The sequence below is a fragment of the Manihot esculenta genome, chromosome 18 (genome assembly GCF_001659605.2).
Source record: "Manihot esculenta cultivar AM560-2 chromosome 18, M.esculenta_v8, whole genome shotgun sequence".
Classification (NCBI taxonomy): Eukaryota; Viridiplantae; Streptophyta; class Magnoliopsida; order Malpighiales; family Euphorbiaceae; genus Manihot; species Manihot esculenta.
In genome coordinates this window covers 14,280,715-14,305,985 of record NC_035178.2, presented here as the reverse complement: position 1 = coordinate 14,305,985, position 25,271 = coordinate 14,280,715, and the positions used below count along the sequence as shown (strand labels likewise).

General features: G+C 31.8%; 1 protein-coding gene across 5 annotated transcripts; it reads left to right on the top strand.

Moving 5' to 3' along the window:
* The first annotated feature begins 10,696 nt into the window (after positions 1-10,696).
* Positions 10,697-24,113, top strand: LOC110607162 (probable LRR receptor-like serine/threonine-protein kinase At1g06840). Of its 5 annotated transcripts, XM_043953594.1 has the most exons (22): positions 10,702-10,860; positions 10,978-11,073; positions 11,338-11,482; positions 11,959-12,109; positions 12,597-12,668; positions 12,762-12,833; positions 13,082-13,225; positions 13,328-13,399; positions 13,579-13,650; positions 13,783-13,857; positions 16,352-16,420; positions 16,579-16,647; positions 16,812-16,883; positions 17,073-17,159; positions 17,420-17,494; positions 17,587-18,086; positions 18,815-18,991; positions 19,248-19,531; positions 20,158-20,209; positions 20,386-20,636; positions 21,339-21,473; positions 23,564-24,113. In XM_043953594.1, exons 2-22 carry the CDS (start codon positions 10,984-10,986, stop codon positions 23,906-23,908), a joined length of 3,009 nt encoding a protein of 1,002 aa, XP_043809529.1. In that variant the 5' UTR covers positions 10,702-10,860; positions 10,978-10,983; the 3' UTR covers positions 23,909-24,113. The 5 variants fall into 5 exon arrangements, with proteins under 5 accessions (XP_021601940.1, XP_021601942.1, XP_043809532.1 ...); XM_021746248.2 differs by having other exon boundaries at positions 10,697-11,162; XM_021746250.2 differs by having other exon boundaries at positions 10,697-11,244.
* Positions 24,114-25,271: the final 1,158 nt, after the last annotated feature.

The following is a 25,271-nucleotide window of genomic DNA, read 5'->3' as shown; positions in this document are numbered from 1 at the left end:
ACCAGCAACATACACCACTGAAACAGCTCCTGAACAGCCAGCAAAGAAGCAACAAGTGGGACAAATGGCTTCATCCTTGAGTAAGCTTGAATCACAAGGAAAGCTACCTTCCCAAACTGAGATAAATCCAAGGCAAAATGCTAGTGCCATCAAATTAAGGAGTGGAAAAGAGCTGCAAGACAGCAAGGCTGAGAAATTGAAGAAACAGGCCATGGAGGAGAATCTGCCAGAAAGTGATCAGGGCAGTCGATCTGCCCAAATCACTGACCCAATCGCTAGGCAGAATGAGCTGCCCAGCAGTGATCTGCCCAAATCACCAGAGAAGGCAGAAAGTGATATGCCCAAATCAACAGATCAGGCAGAATCCAGTCAAAAGCAGAAACAGCAACTAGCAGAGAAATTCAAGGTACCTTCTCCCTTCCCAAAGAGATTTGCAAGATCTCAGAAAGAAAAAGAAGAAAAAGAGATACTTGAGACACTCCACAAGGTAGAAATCAACATTCCCTTACTTGATGCCGTAAAGCAAATTCCAAGGTATGCCAAAATTCTCAAAGAACTATGCACCAATCGAAGGAAACTTGCTGAATGTGAAAAGGTAAGTGTGGGGGAGTGTGTTTCAGCTGTCATCCAAAGAAAACTTCCAACCAAATGCAAGGATAGAGGAATGTTCGTTGTTTCATGCAAAATAGGCAATGTGGGAATAAAGAAGGCCATGTGTGACCTTGGAGCTTCAATAAATGTCATGCCTCTCTCCATTTTTAACTTGTTAAATGCAGGAACACTCAAGGGCACCAGCATTGTGATCCAATTGGCTGACCGATCCGTTGTCTACCCCAAAGGAGTGCTAGAAGATGTGTTGGTGCAAGTTGACCAACTAGTATTTCCAGCAGATTTTTATGTAATTGACATGGAGGAAGACAAGAGCAACACAACCTCTGATATCTTACTTGGGAGACCATTCTTGAGCACAGCAAGAACTAAAATTGATGTGCACGATGGCACATTAACCATGGAGTTCGAAGGGGAAGTTATCAAGTTTAATGTTTATGATGCCCTGAAATTCCCCAATGATGTTTCTCCTGTTTATGGCCTTGATATAATTGATGATTTAAGTCAGGAAATTTTTGATTTTGATCAAGAAAACTTACTGTATGATGGTCTTTGCAGGAAAGGAGAAGTGGACAGCAACATCACTGAAGCGGTGAAGACAGCAGACTGCTGTACCTTGCAGGTGGTGGATGATCTGCCCAAATCACCTAAGCAAACAGACCCCGTCTCGCCCAAGTCACTGGAGCAGACAGATTTGACAGATAGTGATTTGCCCAGATCACCAGATGATTTGCCCAAATCAACACCAAATCTGCCCCCATCAGCAAGCAGACAGCAAGCAAACCAGCACACAGAAAATGCACCAGATCTGAAGCTCTTACCAGAACACCTCAAATATGCCTACTTGGGAGATGGAAATACACTTCCAGTAATTATTTCTAACCAGCTCAGCCAAGGAGAAGAGGAAAAGCTACTTGATGTGTTGAGGAAGCACAAGAAAGCAATTGGGTGGACCTTGGAGGACATAAAAGGCACCTCAAGACCATTTAGTGGAGGCTCATCTCACCAAAATCAAGGACAGAATGCAGCATATGGAGCACTTGCTGCAGCTGCTGGTGGACCATTTTCTGCCCCACCACCATGACAGACAGTGATTTGGCGAGTGATTTGCCCAAATCACTGGCCAAATCACCCCCAGGCCAGGAAGTCCCTTTCCTTTTCCTTCTTAAATTTTTTCATATAAATGTTTAACCATTGAGGACAATGTTTGGGATAGGTGTGGGGGTATTTACTGTTAGGTTATATTTTTTTTCGTTTACATTATCTTTTTTCTTTCTTTTTGTTTCTTTTTGCATCTTTTTGCCCCATAAACACACACCAAAATTTTTTCACACATTTTTCACTTTTTGCACACACACACAGAGAATTTTGGCTTAACTTTTGCTCTACTCAGCATAGATAACAAGGTTAAAAGAGCTTCCTATCTCATGACCCCATTGATTTTCCACCCCTTTAGGCCTAAATTGAATCAATTATAGTGTGCTACCTTCACTTTGGAAGTTCTTTTCTTGAATTGAATCTCTAAATTTGCATTGGTCAAGGGAAATAAAAATATAAATACATGCAAATAAAAAGTTAGTGTAACTCCTTATGAGGTGAATTGCCCAAACTATCATGAAAAGAAAAGAAAAAGAAAAACCAGCACAAAAGCACAAATCATAAAACCTGTTCCTATGGCCAAATAAGCTATGAATAGAGCTAGTAGCCACTTGAACAAGTGACTAACTGAGAAACCGGGGGTGGGTATCACCAATATGCACCTTCGCGTAAAAAGGTTAGTGACTTTTTCAGGCAAGAATAAAAAAGTGCTGCTGAATAAAATAAAATAAAATGCTCAAAGAAGGGCAAGTCACTCTTAGAGGTTGCATTGAGCTTATACAAAGAGAATAAGCATGATTGAATCAAAAATCTTTCTTTTGACCATGATAGGTAAGGGGAAACAAGGAAAAGAGAAGAACAACCTTGGTGCATGTACTCTATACTGTGATACTTCAATTTAGGAGTTCAGGGGGGCTGATTAAGTGGTACTTAGGCTCAAAAGAAAAAGGAGCTTGATTGACTAAGTTATTTGTTGCTTGAGGACAAGCAAAAAGCTAGGTGTGGGGGTATTTGATCAAGCATAATTTAGCCACATTTTTATTATATTTATTATTGCTCATTTACACAATTTTTAGCTTAATTTATGGTTTTTACTTTATTTTTACAGAAAAGAAAGAAATTGAAAAACTGAAGAAAAAGTGCAGAAAATGACAGAAAAGTGATTGGGTCAGTGATTTGCCCAAATCAAGCAGAAACAGAAAGCTGAAAACTGGATTGATTCATAGGAAGCGATCGGGGCAGCGATCTGCCCAAATCACCGCCCCGATCACACTGACAGCAGGAATTGACAGCAGAAGCGGAAAAAGAGCAGAAAATCCAAATTCAAAGAAAAGAAGTCCAAATCCACTTCAAACACCACAAGATCAGTCCCAAGAGCCACGCCCTTCATTTAGAGAGTTCCATTCTCAATCAAATACAAAATCCAAAGAGGAATCAAAGACTACAAAGAAGACCAAATCAAATTGAGATTTCAAAACCCTAATCAAATTGGAATTGGGATTCTCCAGCTATATAAGGGCAGCATCCAAACCAGCAAAGGGGCATCTCATCTTCAGCAATTCTGCAGAAAATACAGCAGTTTCTTCTTCTTTTCTTTCTTCTTTCTTTTGTGATTTTGTCCACCATGAGTGGCTAAATTCCATCTTTTCTAGTTGAAGTTGGAAAATTCAGATTTGTGATGAATTGGGAGATTTAAATCTCTCCATTGTTAAACTTCTATTTATTTTCAATATTTATGCAATTTGATCTTTCTATAATTGTTGCTTTGCTTTTAGAATCAATTTAGGCCTATTGCTTTTAATTGCTTGAGTAACAATTGTTTGAATAATTTAGGTCCATAATTGCTTAGATTATTTAAACACACATTTAATCAAGTTGTATAATCTAAACTTGACCACGCGGTTGGCAATGTTAGAATTAGGTTTCTCTAAGTCTTAATGCAATTAACAGTTGTTCGATGCTAAAAGTCCCAAGGACGTTCCTTGGCAACTTGTTAACTAGTGTTTGATTAGCGAACGTTTCTTAATCAAACTAGAACTAAGGAGGAATTTGGATTGTGAGAAGCGTCTTCCACATCCTAAACTAATTTATTGAAATAAATAGGAGTATCGAAAAGATCAATGATCAATTCTAAACAAACTGAAATAGATCCATTCTTCCACTAGAATTCTTCTTCTATTGAAATTCTCATCTATTTAAATTACTGCTTTCTCTTGCTATTTAATATTAACTCATCAAATCAAACCCCCCTCTTTTAATTACTTGTTATTTACTTGTCCAAGTCATTAATAGGAAAATTCGTAGTGTTAAATCCCTGTGGTTCGACCCTATTGCCATTATCTGCAAATTTATTTTGTTGGTTGATAATAGGTTTATTTTTTACGGTTTCGACAACCGCTATCAATGGGTAACAATCTTTTGGATATGCTTTATTCAAGTCGGTAAATTCCACGCATATTCTCCATTTTCCATTGGTCTTCTTCACCAAAACCACATTGGCGAGCCATATGGGATATTGGAACTCCTTTATTAATCATGCACTTAACAGCTTATTAACCTTTTCTTTGATCACCTATTACCTCTCCGATGCAAATCTTCTTTTCTTTTGTTGGACTGGTTTAACTGCTTTGTCAATAGACAATTTATGAGTAATGAGAGCCAGGTCCACCCTTATTACATCTTTTGGAAAGCAAGAAAAAGTGATCACTCGACATTTTAGCAATTCTATTAAACGGTTCTTTGTTTCACCAGTTACCACAGTATCAAATCGTACCTTTTGATCTTTATCTAGTTAGACCTCTTCCACTAGGTCTGCTGGCTCTTGCTTTATGTGAGATTTTAGTTTTTTTAGCAAGTCGATGGGCACTGTTGCTTTCTCGAGACTTTTTGTGGGATATTCATAACATTCTTTGGCTAACCTCAAGTTACCTCAAACTCCGGCTATCCCCTTAGAGCTAGTAACTTAAGACACACAGCACCCATGTTAATAATTATACCGTGACAGTTTAGAATTGGGCAGCTACGTATTACATTATATTCAAATGGGATATCTACCACAGTGAACTTTGCGTACAACTCCTGCCTATATTTCTCATCATCCAGCACTACAGAGAGGTTGATGATGCCCAGTACTGCCATGGTCTTATCTCCTAATCCTACTAACGGATAGGAAACTTTTGACAATACTATTTTTATCCAAGCCTAACTTGTTAAAAACATTTAAGATGAAAAAAATTAATAGAACTATCTGTATCCACCAATACTCGCCTCACTTCATACCTATTTAAAAGGATTTTGATGACTAGCGGGTCATTTTGAAAGAATCCTACTGCTTTGTCTACGGGGCCGAACCTTACTTCCTGTTCGGTCCATGGCTCTTGTTCAACTAATAGGACATCTACTACACGCTTATTTTTTCCTTTGCCATCAATAGGTCCTCCTGCAATGACATGTATGATCCCAGCCATTTCAAGAGAAAGAGGAGAGATTTCTTTTTCAGAGAAAATAAACAAGACATCTACTTTAATCCAAATGAACAAAAAGAATTTAATAGATTTTCTGTCAAAGGAACTAAATAATGCCGCTGAAAAATAGAGTTATGCTGTGATTGGCGAATCAGAAAGAGAACGTGAGGTGGTGGGTGCCTACAGCAACCACTCTGACGTTCAAGTCAGTAAACTGGAGAATATAGCAAATGTAGAACTTGAGAGTAGTTGTGTAAGAGAATTGCATACATTTGCCTTTGGGATCATTCTCTTTTATACAATAAGAAGATAAAGATAAATATAGTATTTTCTGATAATCCGGTGATGATGTGATCGACTACTTAATAAGGGATCTCACCGGGTCAACTAGTCGGAGATTCTGTGATTACAGGCGTAACGGGAGTTCGCTAGATTATGTCTATTAATGATAATTTTATACCGAGACTTGACCTATCCAGAAAAGAGCGAGTCTTGATGATAAACCAGGTGTTAAGGCGCTAGGGTCTTCATTTCCTTAGGTGGGATCGTGTTACCTACTTATCATATCCTTTCTACATTGCCCGTATTTTATAGCGATAACTTATAACTCATTTTGGGTGACTCTTGTGTAGAATTATAAAATATTTATTTAAAATTTTTAATATATTTATTAAAAATTTTGATATATATATATTTAATAATGTGAAATAATTTATTAACCAATCTATTAAAATTTCAAAATAAATAATTTATTTCTCCATCTATGAAATTTATCAAAAATAAAATTTGAATTTATGAAATTTATTTTAGAATTAATAATATAATTTTCATATATGTATTATTAATTTTTATGCTATTTTTGAATAAAATGAAAGAGGAAAAAAAAATAAGATGGAAGAAAATAAAATTTATTTTTTTCCATCTATTTTTCCCCCTCAGGCCATCTCTAATCCTATGCACCATTTTTTGCACTATTTTGGTGCTTTACATCAAAACAGTGCAGTATTATATCTAACTTTCTGCACTATTTTTAACACAAAAAAGAATATTCTATTTATATTATTCTCTCTCTTTAATATTATATTATTTATTTTACTTTAATTTTATTTATATATTTCACTAAAAAAATTCATATAATTTTATATATTCACTCTAAATATTTATATATTTTATATTTTTATTCAATATTTAAATATTTAATTATTTTATAAATATATTATAAATAAATAAATTTATTATAAATATTATTTATAATTGTGAATATATTAATTTAAATTAAATTTCAATAATTATAAAAATATAAAATAAATTAAAAATATAATAAATTATGAGAGTGAAAAAAAAATTAAACTTCATTGAAAATATATATAAGTTTTGAATTATATTATAAATTAAAAAAATAGAAAAAAATATAAATTTTGAATTATATTATAAATTTAAAAGAAAATATGGCGCTAATATGACATGACACTGTAGCGCAGCGCCAAAATCCCGTTGGATTTTGGTGCTGCATTGGAGGACCATCTCCAACGCCAAAATGAAATTTGGCGCAGCATTGGAGATGGCCTCATACTTCCATAAGTTAAAAATAAAAGGGAGAGAAAAAGAAAATAAAAATATTTTACCTTGTTTGGGAAGGAGTGAATGAGTGCAAAAAAATATGAAAATACCGAATTATCCTTTTGTATAATTTTTTTTTTTGAAATGGATTGGCGTTTTGTATAAATTATATTTTAGACTATACATCTTTAAAAATTTTAGATAATCACTAATTGAAAACATAGTTGATTTTCTCAAATCATCATTTATTTCATAATAAATTAAAAAAATTATATTTCAATTGATACTAATTACTATAATCCAAATATCAAGCGATTATAATTAAAGGAGGATCAAAATATAATAACGTCTTGACAGGTTAAATAATCATTTTAAAAAAAAAATTAACATAATGTATAATTATCAACAGTCACACTTATATTTTTTAAAAATAATGAAATCACTATTTATTTATATTTTATTACACAAAAATTAATTAATTATGCAAATTTAAAAACTATTTTAATTAATATTATAATAATAATAAGTTATTGCCCAACTATATATCTAATCATTACAAATATTATATTATAATTATATTCAATTATCTAAATACTTCTACTTTTCGATCTAATTACTCGTAAGTAGGAACCATCCCTATATAAAAAAACTCACAATGTGATTCAGGACTTGTCATATTGTCATTGTTTCCATTATGAATCCAATTGATATCGATATTAGACATTACAATAGTATCAAAAGAATCATTCAAATCAATTTGAGATGAACTTGACTCTGGTTGCCACCGTCTAACTGCATACTCACCAGTAACTCTTTGTTCTCCATAAAGCTCGTAAAGCTTATCATAATTATTGATAAAAGTATGCATTCATTTGCATGCTTCTGGGTTTTTTTTATATTAAAAAAAATCAATTAATTAAGCAAATTTTTTTAAAAAATAATTAATTAATAAAATAACAAATAATAATAATAATTATCACACCATTAACTTATAATGGTAATTAGAATTTAGTATGCTGTACCGAATAAGTGCTCTCAAACATCATTCATAGATTCAAACATTTTTGTTATTGGATTCCAAGCAAAACCACTGAGACTATGAAATAAATCCTAGCACTCTGCAAATGTTTACTTTAAAGTCTTGATTCGACTCTTAATGTTTGATTGTGGAATATGAGGACCAAATCCATTCCTTATCTAGTTCAACATATTATCAAAGTTGTTGTATTCCATATTCCATCAGGCCTATTTCCTTTATGATCTTCTTTCAACATACTATCTAGCAACACATTATCCATTTCATGTGTCCACACTGCATTATCTCTTATGAACATGTATTTTCGCAGTTTGAAATTTTTCTTCTTTGAGATATTATCTTTCTGTTGGTCAATAATATAATATATTTTGTTGCATAAAAAATTATAAATATTGAATGTACAATATTTTATAAGCATGTATATTCCATATATAAGAATATACAAATACGAGATTAAAAAAATCTTTAATTTGAAATAAGAACATGTCATACATATTAGGCATAAATTACTAGAAATTATGATTACAAGTTATATTGATAATCATGCAACATTTGCGCTGCAATTTATTCTCTTAACATAACTCCTATCCTATAATTAGCATCTATTCCTATCCCACCAGATCCCACACAGTGATCAGCCTCAGTATGTATAAGTTTACAATAAACTTCAGCTATTAAATGTTTATCTAGATCAACAGCCATCAAGAAGTTGTGTATTATATGACATACTAATACCATCTTGGTCATTGTTTCAAATGAGTAATTAGGTTCAGTGCCATAAGCAATAATTGGAAACCTCTTCTTCAAAACACCAAAAGCTCTCTCAATAACGTTGCAAAGTGATACGTGATGATGGTTGAATAATTCTTTAGCATTTTGGCTCCACGTCTCGAGTATTCACTCAAATGGTGACAAACACCTCTATAGTCCATTATCATGCAAGGAATATGTGAGGTAATTTTTGAGAATCCTTCAAGGAAGCTGACGAGAAAGTTGGTATCTGACCCTAAAATATATAAACGAAAACAAACTCAAACGGTCCCTTGAGATGCAAGCATTGGAAAAATAAAAGGAATTGAGATTGAATATCAAGAGAGAGAAAATTTGGAGCAAAAGGTGCTCTTGCTAATAAAAATGATAGAAGAAAATGAGAGTTTGGAACAACAGAGGCGTTGGCAAAAGGGAAGGAGAAATTTGAGTTGGTTTTCATGAGCTTGGTGATCTTAGTATCACACAACTCAGCAGCTGATCTCTATTTCAATAAATAATAAAGAATTACAATTTGTCAAAAGTGTTTTGACTAAATAATGAAGAATTATAATTTCTTAAAAGTGATTTGACTAAGACATTGGAAATGATTGAGATGGATAAAGGGGTAATCTCCAAGTTGAGAGAGCTGCTTGAGATAGCAAGAAAAAAGTTAAGAGAAGTTCACGAGAAAAAAAATATAGTTCTTTTAATTTCCCAACAGTAGCAGAATACTTTGTCATTGGTTGAGATAAGAGAAAGAGAAAAAAAAAATGTATACTAAAACATTGTTTGGCAAAGGTTTAAATAATTTCAAATAGAAGGAAGAAGTGCACCGATATTGATTCTATCTCTATTTTTTTTATATAAATATTTCTCTATTTATATTTACTTTAACTCCAAATAAGTTCCCTTTTCAGACAACTAATTCAACACTTAGGCAACCTTAGAGCGCCCCTAGACAAAGTAAGAGCACTCTTTCAAGCAATTAATTGCCCACTTAAATGACGTAAAAATGCTTCTAGATGACGTAAGAGCGCCCTTTCAGGCAATTAATTGCCCACTTTGGTAACGTAAAAGCGTCCTTAGGTGAGTAAGAGCGCCTCTAGGCGATGTAAGAGTTCCCCTAAACAACGTAAAAGGGCCCTTTTAGACAATCAATTTCCCACTTAGGCGACGTAAGAGCGTCTCGGCAACATAAGAACCCCTTTCAGGTAATCAATTGTCCATTTAAGCGACATAAGAGTGCCTTTTCAGACAACTAATTGCCCCCTAAGCAATCTGCACGCCCTCAACAACAACGGATGCCCATGCAGCTTCTCATGATGGTAGTGTAGCAGTAGATCTCATCAATATCAAGCCATTAAAGCATATGGAAATAAAAGTCCGATAACATTTACTTAATCATATAAGTTCATCTATTGAAATAATAATATTTTAGTTACATATTGGCAGTTCTCTCATCTCGATTAAAATGCATCCATAAATACATTATTACCACAAAACAAGTAGCAAAGCAAGTAAGGCCTTCAAAGTCAAAACACAAGGCGATAAGTTCGTCAAGGAAAAATTTAAAATAATCATCAAAGTGATTTATCACTAAATTTTCAAAAGGCGATATATCAAACCTAAAAATTCGATCATTGTATGGGATTACTGATATAGATTAATATTAAAATATATTAGATGTGAGTTTCAATAAACCAAATTACATCAATTATTAAAATATTATCTTTATATGGTACGCACTATATAAAGAGATCACATTCAATAGTCAATTAGATAATTTACTCATCATATATAACTTGAGCATAAAAAAAGTTGACAAAACAATTCACACGATGTTGTCTCTTGTTTTATAAGTTTATACTCGAAAAAGCAAGATGTGAGCAATATAAGTTATTATAGCTAATTTAATTTAATTTTTTATTTAAACTATATATTTTTTAAATTTTATTAATTATAAAAGTTTTTCTTTTTAAATTAAACTTTTACATCAATGAATTATTTAAAATTATAAAACATATTAGATAAATATAAAAATATTATAAACAATAATTAAATTAATATAATATTTATCATAGAGAATAACTAATATTTAAAATTATTTTTTTTTGTCTAATTTAAGAAGAAAAAAAATCAAAACATATAATTAAAAAAAAAAACTATAAAAAGAAAAGGGAAGAAGAAAGAAATGGCTGGGACTGGGATGACGAGTTTTCCCTACAGGTCACTCTCGCAGTGTTCGTTGGCCAAGTCAAAGTCCCAACAAAATTTATCACCATTTTATTCTGTGTAGTTCGTGAGATGGTGAAAGCGAAACATAGCAAACCATAAAGAATTAAAGTCAAAATTCCATAACCCATTAAGCTTCAAAATTGCCAGCTTTGTCTCTTTCTCTCTTCTTCCCTCTCTGTGTTTTTCTTTTTAATTTTATATTAAACAGATAATATTATATAGCAGGACTGTATGCAAGAGACGAGACAGATGGCTATCAGCTCCATCATCTATATCATCGTCATGTTCAACAATCCCTGCTGCATTCATAATGGTGACTTGGTCAGAATAATGCCACATATAAAGATCCCAATTTCTAGTTTTTATTCCTCAGCTTATTTTCAGTTTCAATTCCTCTACTTTAATCATTGGTGGGTTTTTCTTTCTACTCTGCCGATTTATTGATTCTTTTACTTGCAAGTGGTTTGAGGGTTCTGGTTGCTCTTTTTGTTGGTATGCGTGGTGTTTGTTAAAATTAATTCTTGCTATCAGTAGGAATGTTGATTTTTTGATATTTCTTAAGGGTTTTTAGTTTTTGGGTAACAGGAGATGTTTTATGATTCTGGTGGTTTTTGCATTCCTGGGATGTCTATATCAAGAACTCCCACTTATGGAGCTATTTTGATAATGTGGCTGTGTTGGTCTTCTGTGCTCATTGAAGCACAAGATTCCATTACTGATCCTGTGGAAGGTGATTTTGCTTGAACTGCTGCTTTTTAATCTTATTTCACTCTTCTTTTTAAGTTTAAAGAGAGATTTATAAACTATTACTGACAAGTTTTGTTCTGAAATTATAGTCTTAGAAATGCTTAGAATTAATAAGAGGTGATCTTAAGTGCTTGTGCTGGAAGTTCTTAATAAGAAACTAAAATCAAATTTCATTAATGTCATGGCAACTTTAAAAAAAAATTATGAGTGAATTGAATAATTTCAAGTAATGAAATAGTAAGTTTATTTGTCAATTCCAAGAGTTACTAGTGGAAGAGTAGGACTATTGATGATATTCATGTATTGGACGCTCTTGCAAACAAGATAAATTTTGGTTTTGCGTTGATTTTTTTTATTAAAGAGATGTATTAAGAAATAAGTACATTTTAAAATCTTTCGATAATGTTTAGTTAGTCAAGCAAATGAAATAATGACTATCATATATGCTTAAATTTTCAGTGAGTGCACTGCAGAACATCAGGAGGAGTTTGATTGATATCAATAGAAATTTGAGCAATTGGAACCGTGGGGATCCCTGCACATCAAATTGGACAGGAGTTTTGTGCTTCAATATAACAATGGATGATGGCTATCTGCATGTTAGAAAACTGTATGATTTCATTCCTTTTCCTTACATGAGCTTGTTAGATTGCTTTTCTTTCGATTACTGACAATTGTTGGAAGGAAGAAAAGCTTTCTCGGCTTTCAGTTAATTAAATATTCAATGTAGCCATCCTTCAAGGGTAGAAGCCATATGCTGAATATTGGCCAAATTTCAAAGTAGATCATCAAATATTAATGACTTTTGAGAATGCAATTTTTTATTTTTGTTTTGTTTTGTTTTGTGTGTGTGTGTGTGTGGTAGAAGTAGTATGACTGCTTCATTGTTGCTTTGAAGTTTCCAAGTTGGCAGCTATTTCATGCAAAGCAGTAGCACTATGTTGCAGCTGTATTCTTTAACAAGTCACAAGCTCTGAAAATTAGATATAGATAGTTTTAATAACACTTACTTACAAGCTGAATGAAGGTATCTTCAGGGATTTTCTTAGAATTAGAAAAAGCTTAATGATACTTTGTTATATTTCTTTTCTTTGCAGGCAACTACTTAATATGAATCTGTCTGGAACTTTATCACCATCACTTGGTAGCTTATCTCATTTGAAAATATTGTAAGGCACACTGCAGATTACTTTCTGTACTCAGAAAAATTTTCTATCAGAATGGAATATACAAATAATTAGCATTTTCTTTACTCATTGAAGGGATTTTATGTGGAACAACATAAGTGGGAGTATACCCAAGGAGATAGGAAAAATTAAATCCTTGGAACTCTTGTAAGTTAAAATTACTGTTTTTCTTATCTGCGCAGGTGCTAAGTTTGCTACCACATAATGCAAATACGGTCATTAACTTTGATATTGAAAAGTACTGTGATCTTAAAATTTTTTGTTGTTTTTTTGTAACCTCATTCATTTAATATTGATGAAGCGGCCAAATCTGAATATAATTGTAAATTGTTGTTGCATTACTGTTCTTGACACATGTATCTTGCTTTCTTATTCTATGATGCTTATGCTTTCAGGCTTTTGAATGGAAACCAATTGATAGGTCCCTTGCCTGAAGAGCTTGGATATCTTCCAAACTTGGACAGAATACAGATTGACCAGAACCATATATCAGGACCAATCCCTGTGTCATTTGCAAACCTAAACAAAACGATGCACTTGTAAGCGTTTTCTCTGGTGCAATTTAGCCTAAAACCCAGTGCTAATTCGTCTTGAGTCTCTTACTTCACTTCATGTTATCTATGTTTTTCCCTTTTGGGCAGTCATATGAACAACAATTCAATTAGTGGGCAGATCCCACCGGAACTATCCAGATTACCAAATCTTATTCACTTGTAAGTTGGCAATTGGCAAGATTCATGCGTGAGAAGTGCATGATTTATTTGCACTTTTAGTGGGATCTGTGGACATCTTTAGTTCAGTTTAATTCTATCATTTATTTTCCTTCTATGTTAATGTACTCATATAAATAATTCTATGATTTATTTGTACTCATATGTTAATGTGTTTGCAGCCTTCTAGACAACAACAACTTATCTGGATATCTTCCACCACAGCTCTCTGAATTACCAAACTTACTGATACTGTATGGTTTCTCTACTTACCCAGAGATGAAGCAGGATTTCTGTTTCTTTACAGCAGTTCTTATATCTTATCTTTGTAGATTCTATCTGCTACTATTTTTATGTTGCCCTGGTTTCTCTTTTTCCTTTTGCAGTCAACTTGATAACAACAACTTTGATGGGGCGACAATTCCTGATTCTTATGGCAACATGACTAAACTGTTGAAATTGTAAGTGCAAATAACAATCTAGAATACTAGAACACTTTTAGGAGCTAGGATAGCAATTTTCTAACACTTGTATCTAAATTATGCATGGGATTAAGTCCTGAGGTGTGTGGAGTGTGGATCGGTGTTAAAAGGTTAATCTCTCAATGAGGAATGTACAACATGTGCTGGCTTCAATAACAAGCTTAGGTTTTTGGGTTGGGTTGTATACTTCTACAATAGGATATATATTGAACCCTCACCCATATATTAGAGCCTTTATGTTGAGAAGTTCTATGATGTGGCAACAGAGCGTCTTAATAATCCATTATTCAATTAAGGGCACCCCATCCTTAATTCTTTATCTGCTTAATTAAAATTTCAGCATACAGCCATAGGGTCTTAATGAACAATCAAGCACAAAATTAGTAGTAGTTCATTTTTTGATCTGTAAAGTTAGATGAATGAATTTGAAGAAAATTTTGCAGTTTGGTTAATAAACAACTTAACATGAATTTAGGGTGATGAAGAACCAAGAAGAGTAGAAGATCAAGAAAAACAAATTCTCAAAAAATACTTTTATGTAATTGTCAATAATAATCATAATAGTCAAGCAACTAAAGAATAGAAAAAAATCTAGTCCTTCATATAGTATTTTTATAATCCTAGTCTCTTTGGAATTAGAAAACGGTAATTCAATTCTAGTCAAGAGTACTAAATAAAATGAAACTCCCTAAACTAAATAAACTAGGAAAATAAACCTAATAATAGTAAAATTCCTAAATAATAGAAAAATTCCTAAAAATGGAACTCTGAATTTCCTAATCCTATAATAAAGTTCCTAGTATCATTAGTTGGTTTTTCTTCCAATGTTGTATCACTCTTCCCTGATTGGAGAAAACTTGACCTCTACTTTTGAAGGCCCTAAGGATCTTGAACTAAATTTGAAGGAGGAACTTTATATACTTGGATAGTAGCAATGAGCTTGAAATAGAGAACTTCATACTTTCCATTGAAGTCTTTAAAATCTCCATGGCTTGATTGGCTTGACCAGCTTTTGATGACTGGGATAGCCTTCAAGCTTGTTCTGATTCTCATCAACTTTAGCTTCTTTCTCTAGAAAAGATGCTTCAACATGTGTTTTTAGCACTGTTGCCAAAATCTTATGATTCTCGATTTGAGTCTTATGATTCGAATGAATTTTTCAAAAAATTCATTCAAATCTATAGGGTGAATGTTAAATGTATTTGAATCTCATGATTCTCAATTTGATTCTACATCTTAGCGATTCAAATATATAGGGTAAATTGCAAATGTACCTGAATTGTGACTAAATTGAAAGATAGTAAATCAAGTGAATTAATAAAAATCAACTTGAGTTTTCACCTGATTCAATTAATTATTTATACTGTTTGTAAGACCCAATATTTTTAAAATTTAAGATCTCATTCATTTTTGCCATGAAATGTGCATAAAACCTTTCCACCACCCATTCTTTTCCCCCTCTCTCTTCTATTTTTTTTTTTTCCTTTTTCTTTTTAGTTGATTCACTTAACTAATTATAGTTGTCAAGTTATGACAATTTATATTAATAATATTAAAACCCGCTATCTTTTTTTACTAGGTAATTAATTGATCAAATTTAAATGGTAGTTTCAGCATATGTATCATTATAACTATTGTCTAGCATTCCAAAATTCATATTTATAATATAAAACTATATAATATGAAAAACACATTATTCTATTGTAAAGAATATTACATATCATTATAAAATATTTTTTACTTATTTTTAGAACATATATTATTATTAATTAATTTTTAGAATTTTTATCAATCTTATGATTTGATTTGATTCTCGATTCATAAAATGAAGATTTCGATTCTCCATCCAAATCTTGCTTTGACAAATATGGTTTTTAGAACTACTTCTTCTTCCACATTTGAATGCTCAATGGAAGCTTCAGAGTTTTCAAGCTTAACTTAGGTTCTTTAGGTTGCTCTTTTTGCTCTTCAAATGTTTCTTTTTGTTCACCTTCAATGTCAAGTTGCTTCCCTTGTTTTTCTATTTTAAGTTCTTGTACAGTTATTGATATCTTATCAAGCTCTGCCTTTATTTTAAACAGACTTGACATCACATATTCTTTCTTGTATTCTTCCAACTCTCTTTCTCTAACCTGTAAAAATTTGTTGTGGATCTTGATATACTCTTTCATTATCTAGTAATATTTTTCTAACTTCTTGATATTGATCATGTAAGTAAGAACATAACTTTACTCAGCTTGGCTTAGCTCTTTTGCGCCCATGTATAGTAAAGTAACAATCTTGTGTTCATCTATGGCTGAGGCTATTTAGGTACTATAGCTGAAAAGAAGCTTTATCCTTGTCAACTAGCTGTTGCATGTTAGAAGCTTGGTGAACTTTCAAAATTACAGTTGAAATATTTTAGTTAGGTACATTATATCTGCAGTTTATTTTGTAAATTACATTATCTCTGCATTTTCTTTGGCCTTGTCAGGAGTCTCAGAAACTGTAGTTTGAAAGGTCCAATACCTGATCTGAGCAGGATATCAAACCTTGGTTATCTGTAAGCTTATATATTGAGCTTTCCTTTATGAATCATTGATTTCAATGGTCTTTAATTGAAATTTGAAATGCATTAGACTGAATATACTTGTATACCTTCTTGTTTTAAGATCTTTGCTGGCTCTTCTTTTCACTAGCAAATTTTGATGTAATTTTCAGAGACCTCAGTATAAACCAGCTAAATGGATCCTTACCTCCTGAAAGGCTTTCTGGGAATATTACAACCATGTAAGAAGCAATATCTTGCACATTTTGCACCATTTGCATTTTGGGGCACTAGCCTGAATACATTATATGGGTATTCACTCAAAATTATTGAATGTGTTTGAAATCCTTATGCTAAAATTGATTTTTCTTCAATTGTGATATTCACTAGCTAACAATATTTACAGTGATCTATCCAACAATGATCTTGCTGGAAGTATCCCAGAATACTTTTCAGGCCTGCTTCATCTTCAGAGACTGTAAGCATTCTTTTTAACTTCTTCATTCTTAATTGTTATAGTAGGTTATATTTTGTACAGCCAAATTCTGTTTCAGTTTATGTCTCTATTAAAAGGTTTTGATACTAATAGATAGGATGATAAACATGAAAAAGAAAAAAAAATTGAACTCTGTAGTCAAGTAAATGGCTTAACCTTTTTCAATGACAGGTCAGTTGCAAACAATTCACTGAATGGCTCCCTTCCATCTACCCTTTGGCAAAGTCGGAATCTGAATGCATCTGAAAGACTCATCTTGTAAGAGCTGAAACATAAAAATGTCATTTTTTTGCTTGCGAGTAGTGTGGTTAGAAATCAGAATGTAATGCAAACATAGATTCCAGTTCTATCAACTCTCTTAGGTTCCTGTTGTTGGTACTTGGGATAGAGGGTTGATCTCATTTGCCGATTTCAACATGCATTGTTAAGAACAAACATTTGATTTTTATGATGGGCTATAATTTTGTACATTTCACAGTCATTTTGCTAATGGATGTTTTTTCATTCTGAGGTTGCAGGGATTTTGAGAACAATAGACTGGAAAGCATTTCTGCCAATGGCAGTATTATTCTCCCTCAGAATGTTTCACTCAGGTTTGCTCCATACTTTAATACCATTTTATGCCTTGATGTTCATGATGTATATATTATCAATACAAACACTAATAGTTTCAAATAATTTTCAGGCTTCAAGGCAACCCTGTATGTTCAAATTCCAACCTGGTCCAATTTTGTGGATCTCACAATGAGGATCTTTACAAGCAGGGTTGGACAAATACTACCGATAACTGTCACATTCAATCATGTCCTTATGTATATTCCCCAACATCTCCTGTAAATTGTTTTTGTGCTGCCCCTCTTTATGTTGGATATCGATTGAAAAGTCCTGGATTCTCCAATTTTCAACCCTACAGAGATGCATTTGAAAAGCATTTGGCATCAGGTCTCAACTTGGAACTTTATCAACTATACATTGAAAATTTTCAATGGGAAGTAGGACCTAGATTGCGAATGCAGTTGCAGCTATTTCCTATCTATGATGCTAGCAACAAGAGTTCTCATGTGTTTAATACAAGTGAGGTTCTGCGTATCATGAGCAAGTTAACTGGATGGGACATTCCTGATAATGATATATTTGGACCTTATGAACTTCTATACTTCCCTCTGTTGGACCCTTACGATAATGGTTTGTCTCAACTTTTACTATCATGAAAATAATGCTTATTTTATTTGAACCTATGAATGTATAAATGTGAAATTCTTTAAACTTTGGGGTTACAATTTCCTGAATTTTTCTAGTGATTAAATTGAATCTTGTAAACATGTTTCATGTGCTCAAGAATTGTGAAAAGCTACCAGTTTTTCATACATTAGCCATTGGCCAAAGTTTTACCAGATTCTTTTGCTTATGTTTGTAGCTAATAGCAATTCCCAAGAAAAAGTAATCTGTGTGAGCTTATTTACATAAAGAATATCTTCTTATTTGCATTGTGAATGCTAGGAAAACCTCATGCTTGTTAAATAATCTTAGAAGGGATTCTCTAATTTCTATGCCCAACATATAATTTTATGCTAATGCTTTTATATTGTTGCATATTTGAAGCTTGCCTCTAATATCTATGTGGACATGTGTTATTAAGTTGTGTTTATTTGTCAAATCCAGGATAAAGCATATCTGGTTGGTGTTATTTTCACTTCATCTTGTCCATGAATATCATGCATTTTCTATAGCAGTGATCTGGTGTTGTTAGTGGTATTTACTGTGGAGTATAACCTATAACGTAACAGAAGTATCACAAAGTTAATTTTAAGAATGAATTTCAATGTGGTATGCATCTGGTAATTTTTCTTCTCCTACAAAAGTATGTGATGAACTTGTTGCATAATTATCATTATGGTTCTTGAGTGTCACAGTGATTCTTCCGTCGTCATCATCAGCTGGTACAAGCAAGGGTGCTTTGGCTGGCGTAATACTGGGTGCCATTGCCAGTACAGCTGCATTGTGTGTAATTGTTTCACTTCTTCTCATGAGGGTCTTTTTGAGGAACTACCATTTGAGGGACTATCGTGAAATTTCAAAAAGACGTCAGGGTGAGTGTTCCTACTTCCTATTCCTATGAATGGACAGTTCATGTAAATAAATTGGCTTTTCAGGAGTCCTTCTAAGTACTGGGTCAATGCTGCAATTTCAGTGTCATTTCTGTAATGTATACTCTTGGATGACAAAAGATATAATTTGATAATACAATTTTCTGAAATTGATGTGCAATGCTGTTTTAGAGTTTTAAAAATTAAAATCTTAGTTTGAACAGATCGATCTGTAAGGTGTGCCTTTTTTTGTGCATAGCATCTAAAGCCTCAATGAAAATTGATGGCATGAAGGATTTTACTTATACTGAACTGGCTTTGGCTACCAACAAGTTTAGTAGCTCCACTCAAGTTGGTCAAGGAGGATATGGAAAAGTTTATAAAGGCATTCTGGCAGACGGCATAGTTGTGGCCATCAAATGTGCTCAGGAGCATTCTCTACAGGGTGAAAAGGAGTTCTTAACAGAAATAGAATTCTTGTCAAGGCTACATCATAGGAATCTCGTTTCTTTGGTTGGATATTGTGATGAAGAAGGTGAACAGGTACCCGGAGAATCTTTTTCCAAAATTTTTTAAGTTCACCTTTATAGTCTTCACTTTTGCAGTTAAATTAATAAAATCCTGCTAACAGCCTAGTCCATATTAAACTTTGTTTTCATCCACTTAGGAACTCAATTCTATTAGACTGGAGGATTCTAGGAGACTTTGGGGAAGTTCAAGTTCTCTTTTTTATCCACATGAGAAAATGCTACCATATATCCCCTTAGTAGCGCCCATAAGCTGGAGGCATAAGTCTCTGTTTTCTCTCACATTGCTGCAAGCCTCAAAAAGTCAAAAACCACAATTTTATCCCACAGCCACGTGGGAGTAAAAGCCTAAACAACTAGGCCACAACCTCAGACAGTAGTGCAAACTTGGAGAGGCATAAAAATCATATGTTTTTATTTATTTAGAACCATATCAAGTAAAAGGAAGAAATAGTTCCAATCTAGAAATGACATTTAGGGGTGCAGGAAAATATTTCTATATATCCTTTCTAAGCAATTCCTCAAATGAGGGACAAAATTTGACATTCTATGCCAAATATAGTTCTATTGTGTTTACTGCTCAAGTGATGTTAAAAATTGTCATTTGGGAAAAGCTTAAAATGGTTGTCATTATTCCTGCAGATGTTGGTTTATGAGTTTATGTCAAATGGCACTCTTAGAGATAAACTTTCTGGTACTCCTATTTCTCCCTTTCTGTTCTTATTGGTATATGAAAATTGTAGGCAAGAGTCAGCTAAAGTGCATATCTTGTTTCTTTTCTATACAAAACCTACTATTCAACTTTAAGTTTTCGTGTGCTGATGGATGGACCCTTTAACTGATTAATCTTATATGTGAATGGTATTACAGCCAAGTCTAAAGAACCCCTGAGTTTTAGATTGAGATTGAGAATTGCCTTAGGTTCAGCGAAAGGCATCTTCTACCTGCATAAGGAAGCTAATCCTCCAATTTTCCACCGAGATATCAAGGCAAGCAACATATTGCTGGACTCCAATTATAATGCAAAGGTTGCTGATTTTGGACTTTCAAGACTCGCCCCAGTTCCAGATATTGAAGGGGCTGTGCCAGCTCATGTGTCCACAGTTGTAAAGGGTACTCCGGTAAGTTTAATATATTTATGCTCTCTTGTAACATTACTAAATTCCAAATTTGTCTTCATCAGGAAGTTGATCTTGGTCTCCTCTCTTTCGTTTTATCATTGGCACTATTTAGTTACTTGCATGTCCATGTTTGGATGACAACGTATGGTTGCAAGTTGTAGAAGTTGGGAGAAAAAAAAGAAGATTGATTTGGGATTTCAAAAAGCTTAACTATTCCCTCGAGTCTTTTCAATATATATACAGTCTACAGATGAATCAATAAGGAAAAATACATAATTATAGGCATTTTTACAGACCCTGTTAATGCATATAAATCGGCCCTAATCGAGTTAGTCAGCAAGAATGTCAACACTGCTAAAGTTCATTAAGCTGCAAATGGATAAAAGAAAAAAACACTTGAATGTCCTATATGTTCAATGTCAAGAAAAACATCAGGTTTAGTAAGTTGATTCATCAAGTTCACACTCCAAAGTCCACGGGGAAAAAACTAGGTACCTTTGATTGTATTTTGGTAGGTTAGAACTTTATGATGTTTAAATCACAACTTAATGATTAACTTATTTAACAGAATAATCAAGTTGAAGACAAAAAAGAGCCAGATATCAGTTGATAAATTTTCTTGAAATAACAAATACTAAAGCTTCTTGATCTGTTGTGAGATGGGATATCCAGATATCTCAATAAATTGTTTTGACTTTGCAGGGTTACCTAGATCCAGAGTATTTTCTAACACATAAATTGACAGATAAGAGTGATGTTTATAGCCTTGGTGTCGTATTTCTGGAGCTGTTGACGGGGATGCAACCAATCTCACATGGCAAAAACATTGTCCGAGAGGTAATATCTCACCACTGCTTTTAGTTGATCTTATCTTTCTTATAATAAACATTATTCTAGAGAACTGAGATATCATGGTCAAAATTTTTATATAATCTTCTCCAAGTTTCATTTGAGAGAGATTGCTAACGTAACAACAAGTGATTCAATCATTAGAAGCATTTTCATATCTATATAGTACCTCCACCACATTTTGCTTAATGCTGGTGTGAGTAAATGTAAAGGTTCTCTTATTGAGGATGTATGCTGAGGGGAATAGAAAATAAAAGTGTGCTTATGTTGGACTGGATAATACCTTTTTTCTTTTTTACACAACTGATTATGCATTTACAAGTAAACATCATGCTGAGATTGAGATGCTAGATCAAGAATTCACCCAGATGACATGATCAGTTTTGCATCACATAGAATTATAACTGGAGCAATAATTACAGAATTTGAAGGTTGATTATTTGGGGTTTTTTGCCAATTAGGAGTGAGATTTTTTATTTGTGGATTTGGAGTTGGGGAAAAAATTATTTGTGGATTTGTGTCAGAGAAAAATTATTTGATTTGGGATTGGGCTGTCCGTTGGCCGCCGAAAAAAGTGTTTGGTTCTGTTTGACACGTTATTCTAAATGGAGTAAGCCATTATTTGTTTTTTTATTTTTTTTATTTTTAAGGATGGTCTGGCGCCATTGCGCTCAACCATGACTTTTTTTTTATTATTAAAATATTATAATTATATTAATTAATTAATATATTATTTTTATATTATATTTTTTATTATAATAAATTTTTTATAATATATTTTATTAATTTTAATATATTTTTATAATAATATTATAATTAAATAATATTAATTATAAATTTATTTACCTGTGAATTAAATAATTTATAAATTAATTAATTAATTAATTAATTAATTAATATGAATATTTAAAATTATAAAATTTAAATTTATTTTTATTAGACTGCTATTGCGCTATTGTACATAATCACATAATAATATTAATTTTATGACAATGTATATAATCACATAATAATATTAATTTTATAACACTGAAATTATATAGCGTCACTAATATTTTTAATTTAAATATCAATATATAAAATATATTAATATTTAGAATTAGAAAATAAAATTATACTGTTAATTAAATTATTCTGCTATCAGATTAATTTATTTATTTATTTATTTCTCTTTGATAAATTATAAATAATTTAATATTCTCATATAACATCTAATAATAAGATAATATAATAATTCTAAACATTTTATGCGTATTGTTTATAAATAAATTAAGTAATTAATTCAGTGAAGTGATTTTATATATGTTTAATAGCATAATAGCGAGATAATATTATAATTTTAAATATTTTTGTGTATAGTCTCTTTGCTATTAATTGGACTCTTATATATTAAAAATATTTTTATTGATTTTAATAATGTGTAGAGTTATAAAACAACATTATTATATAATTAAAAAATTATTGGTACTATTTAATTACAATATTATTGTATTAATTTATTAAAATAATAAAAAATTTTATTACTGAATAAATATATACAATATTATTAAATTATTTTTATATATCTAATCACAACCGAATTGCTTTTATATATTTAATCACAACATAATATTAATTTAATAACTATGAAATTATATAATATAATAATTTTTTATTTAAAAATTAATAATAAATTTTATTAAATATTAATCAATTAAATTATAATATAAAAAATTTATTATAATAAAAAATATAATATAAATAAAATTATTAAATTAATATAATATAAATATTTTATTATATTATATTAATAATTAAAAAAATAAAGAGATAGCGTAACTCTAACCGGTGTCAATCATTATTTATTTTTAAAAGTTAAAAACAATCCCAAGCGCGCCAAAGCATCCTACCCCAATCCCAAATACACAAATTATTACGAACCTATGTGATTTATATTTTCTGCCTATGTATTGCTTGAAGGCAAAGCCATTATGTTGTATATATTTGTTGATAATATTACATGAGAATTGATCTACAAGTACACTTTTGGAAACAATTTTATGTCTTAAACTCTATTGTAATGGATTTATCTGCATCAGGTCAATATTTCATACCAATCTGGTATGATATTCTCAGTTATTGATGGACGTATGGGTTCTTATCCTTCTGATTGTGCGGATAAGTTTTTTAATTTAGCCATGAAGTGTTGCCAGGATGAGACAGACTCAAGACCATCAATGGCTGATGTGGTCCGAGAACTTGAAACCATATGGGAGATGATGCCAGAATCTGATAAGAAAACAACAGATGAAGTGACCACTGACCCTGAAAAGATAGTGCGTTCACTATCTTCAGTGTCCATGGTGAAGCATCCTTACGTGTCATCCGATGTTTCTGGCAGTGACCTTGAAAGTGGAACTATTCCTAGTATCCATCCGAGATAAGTGACACTGAAGGATATTGATGGCAACCGACTACAGTTACTGTAGTATTTAAAATTTGAACTTCAAGGTTTCTGTATGTAGTGTTACTATTATTTGTTGTATAAGTTAATCTTAAATTTGAATCAGGTCTAATTCACCCAAAAGCTAACTCAAGGAAGAAGAGTACCTATGACCAATATAAGGGGTACATTATCCCTTTTCACAATCGATGTGGGATTCAACACACCTCCTCATGTTCAGAATTTTTACTGGTGCGCGATTCATTTATGAGAGATCCAACATCGAATGGAAGGTTTTGATACCATGTTAAATTTGGTTAGACTTAATTTACTCCAAAAGCTAGTTTAAAAGGGAGGAGTACATGTGATCTATATAAAGGTACATTACCCCTTTCACAACTAATGTAGGATTCAACCGTTAATATATGGACCGAGAGCAATAGTTAATGATTATTAGCGTATCTATCTTGTTATGGTTAGAGTGAGCATACCGTCTGTTCATTTAAAACTGAATTGAACTAAATAAACAAAATTAAAATATCAGTATTTATAAAAATTGAATTGATTTTAGATAAAAATTTATTTGAATTGAATCGGTCTAATTTGGTTTGATCAATTGAGAATTTTAATGAGCTTTTTATCTTTTACATTTTATTTTTAGTATTCTAAAATTAAATTAGAATATTTCAATTTTAGTTATAGTCTAATTTTTTAAATTATAAAAAATAATATACTTTGCTCATAAATTGGTTTTATCATTTTTTTTAATAAAAATTTAACTGAATTAAAATAATCAAAAGTTTTAAAAATAAAATTCAAACGGAAAAAAAAATAAAAACCTTATTTTGAAGTGAAATAATTAAAATTTTTAAAAATAAAAATCAAATGTAAAAAAATAAAAAATTGAATTAAAATTTTAAATTAATTAATTTTTTTTATTTGAAAGAATACTATCCGCTTCTAATTATAGCTGTTACATATTATTGTTATTTTGTTTTTTTATAAATTGTTTGAATTTTAAAATTCTCCGTTATTATAGGAAATCTATTGTAAATTTGTCTGCAGATTCCGTTCTTAATTGAATACAAATCATCCATTCAATTTATATTTTATCTTTTGTTTATATGGTATCAGAGGTGACCTAAAACTCCTGCGAGTTTGATCCTTTGTCCATCCACAAAATGGCCCCTAATGTGAATGTGATAAATGCCGATTCCACTAACAGCATCGCTTATTGTTATTCAATTCAATCCAGTGTTCCAAGTACCCATTGAACTTGTTGGCAGCCACAATTTTGCAACCTGGAAAGTCCAAATTTCCATGCTTATGCATGGAGACAACTTGTTTGGCCATCTCGACGGAAC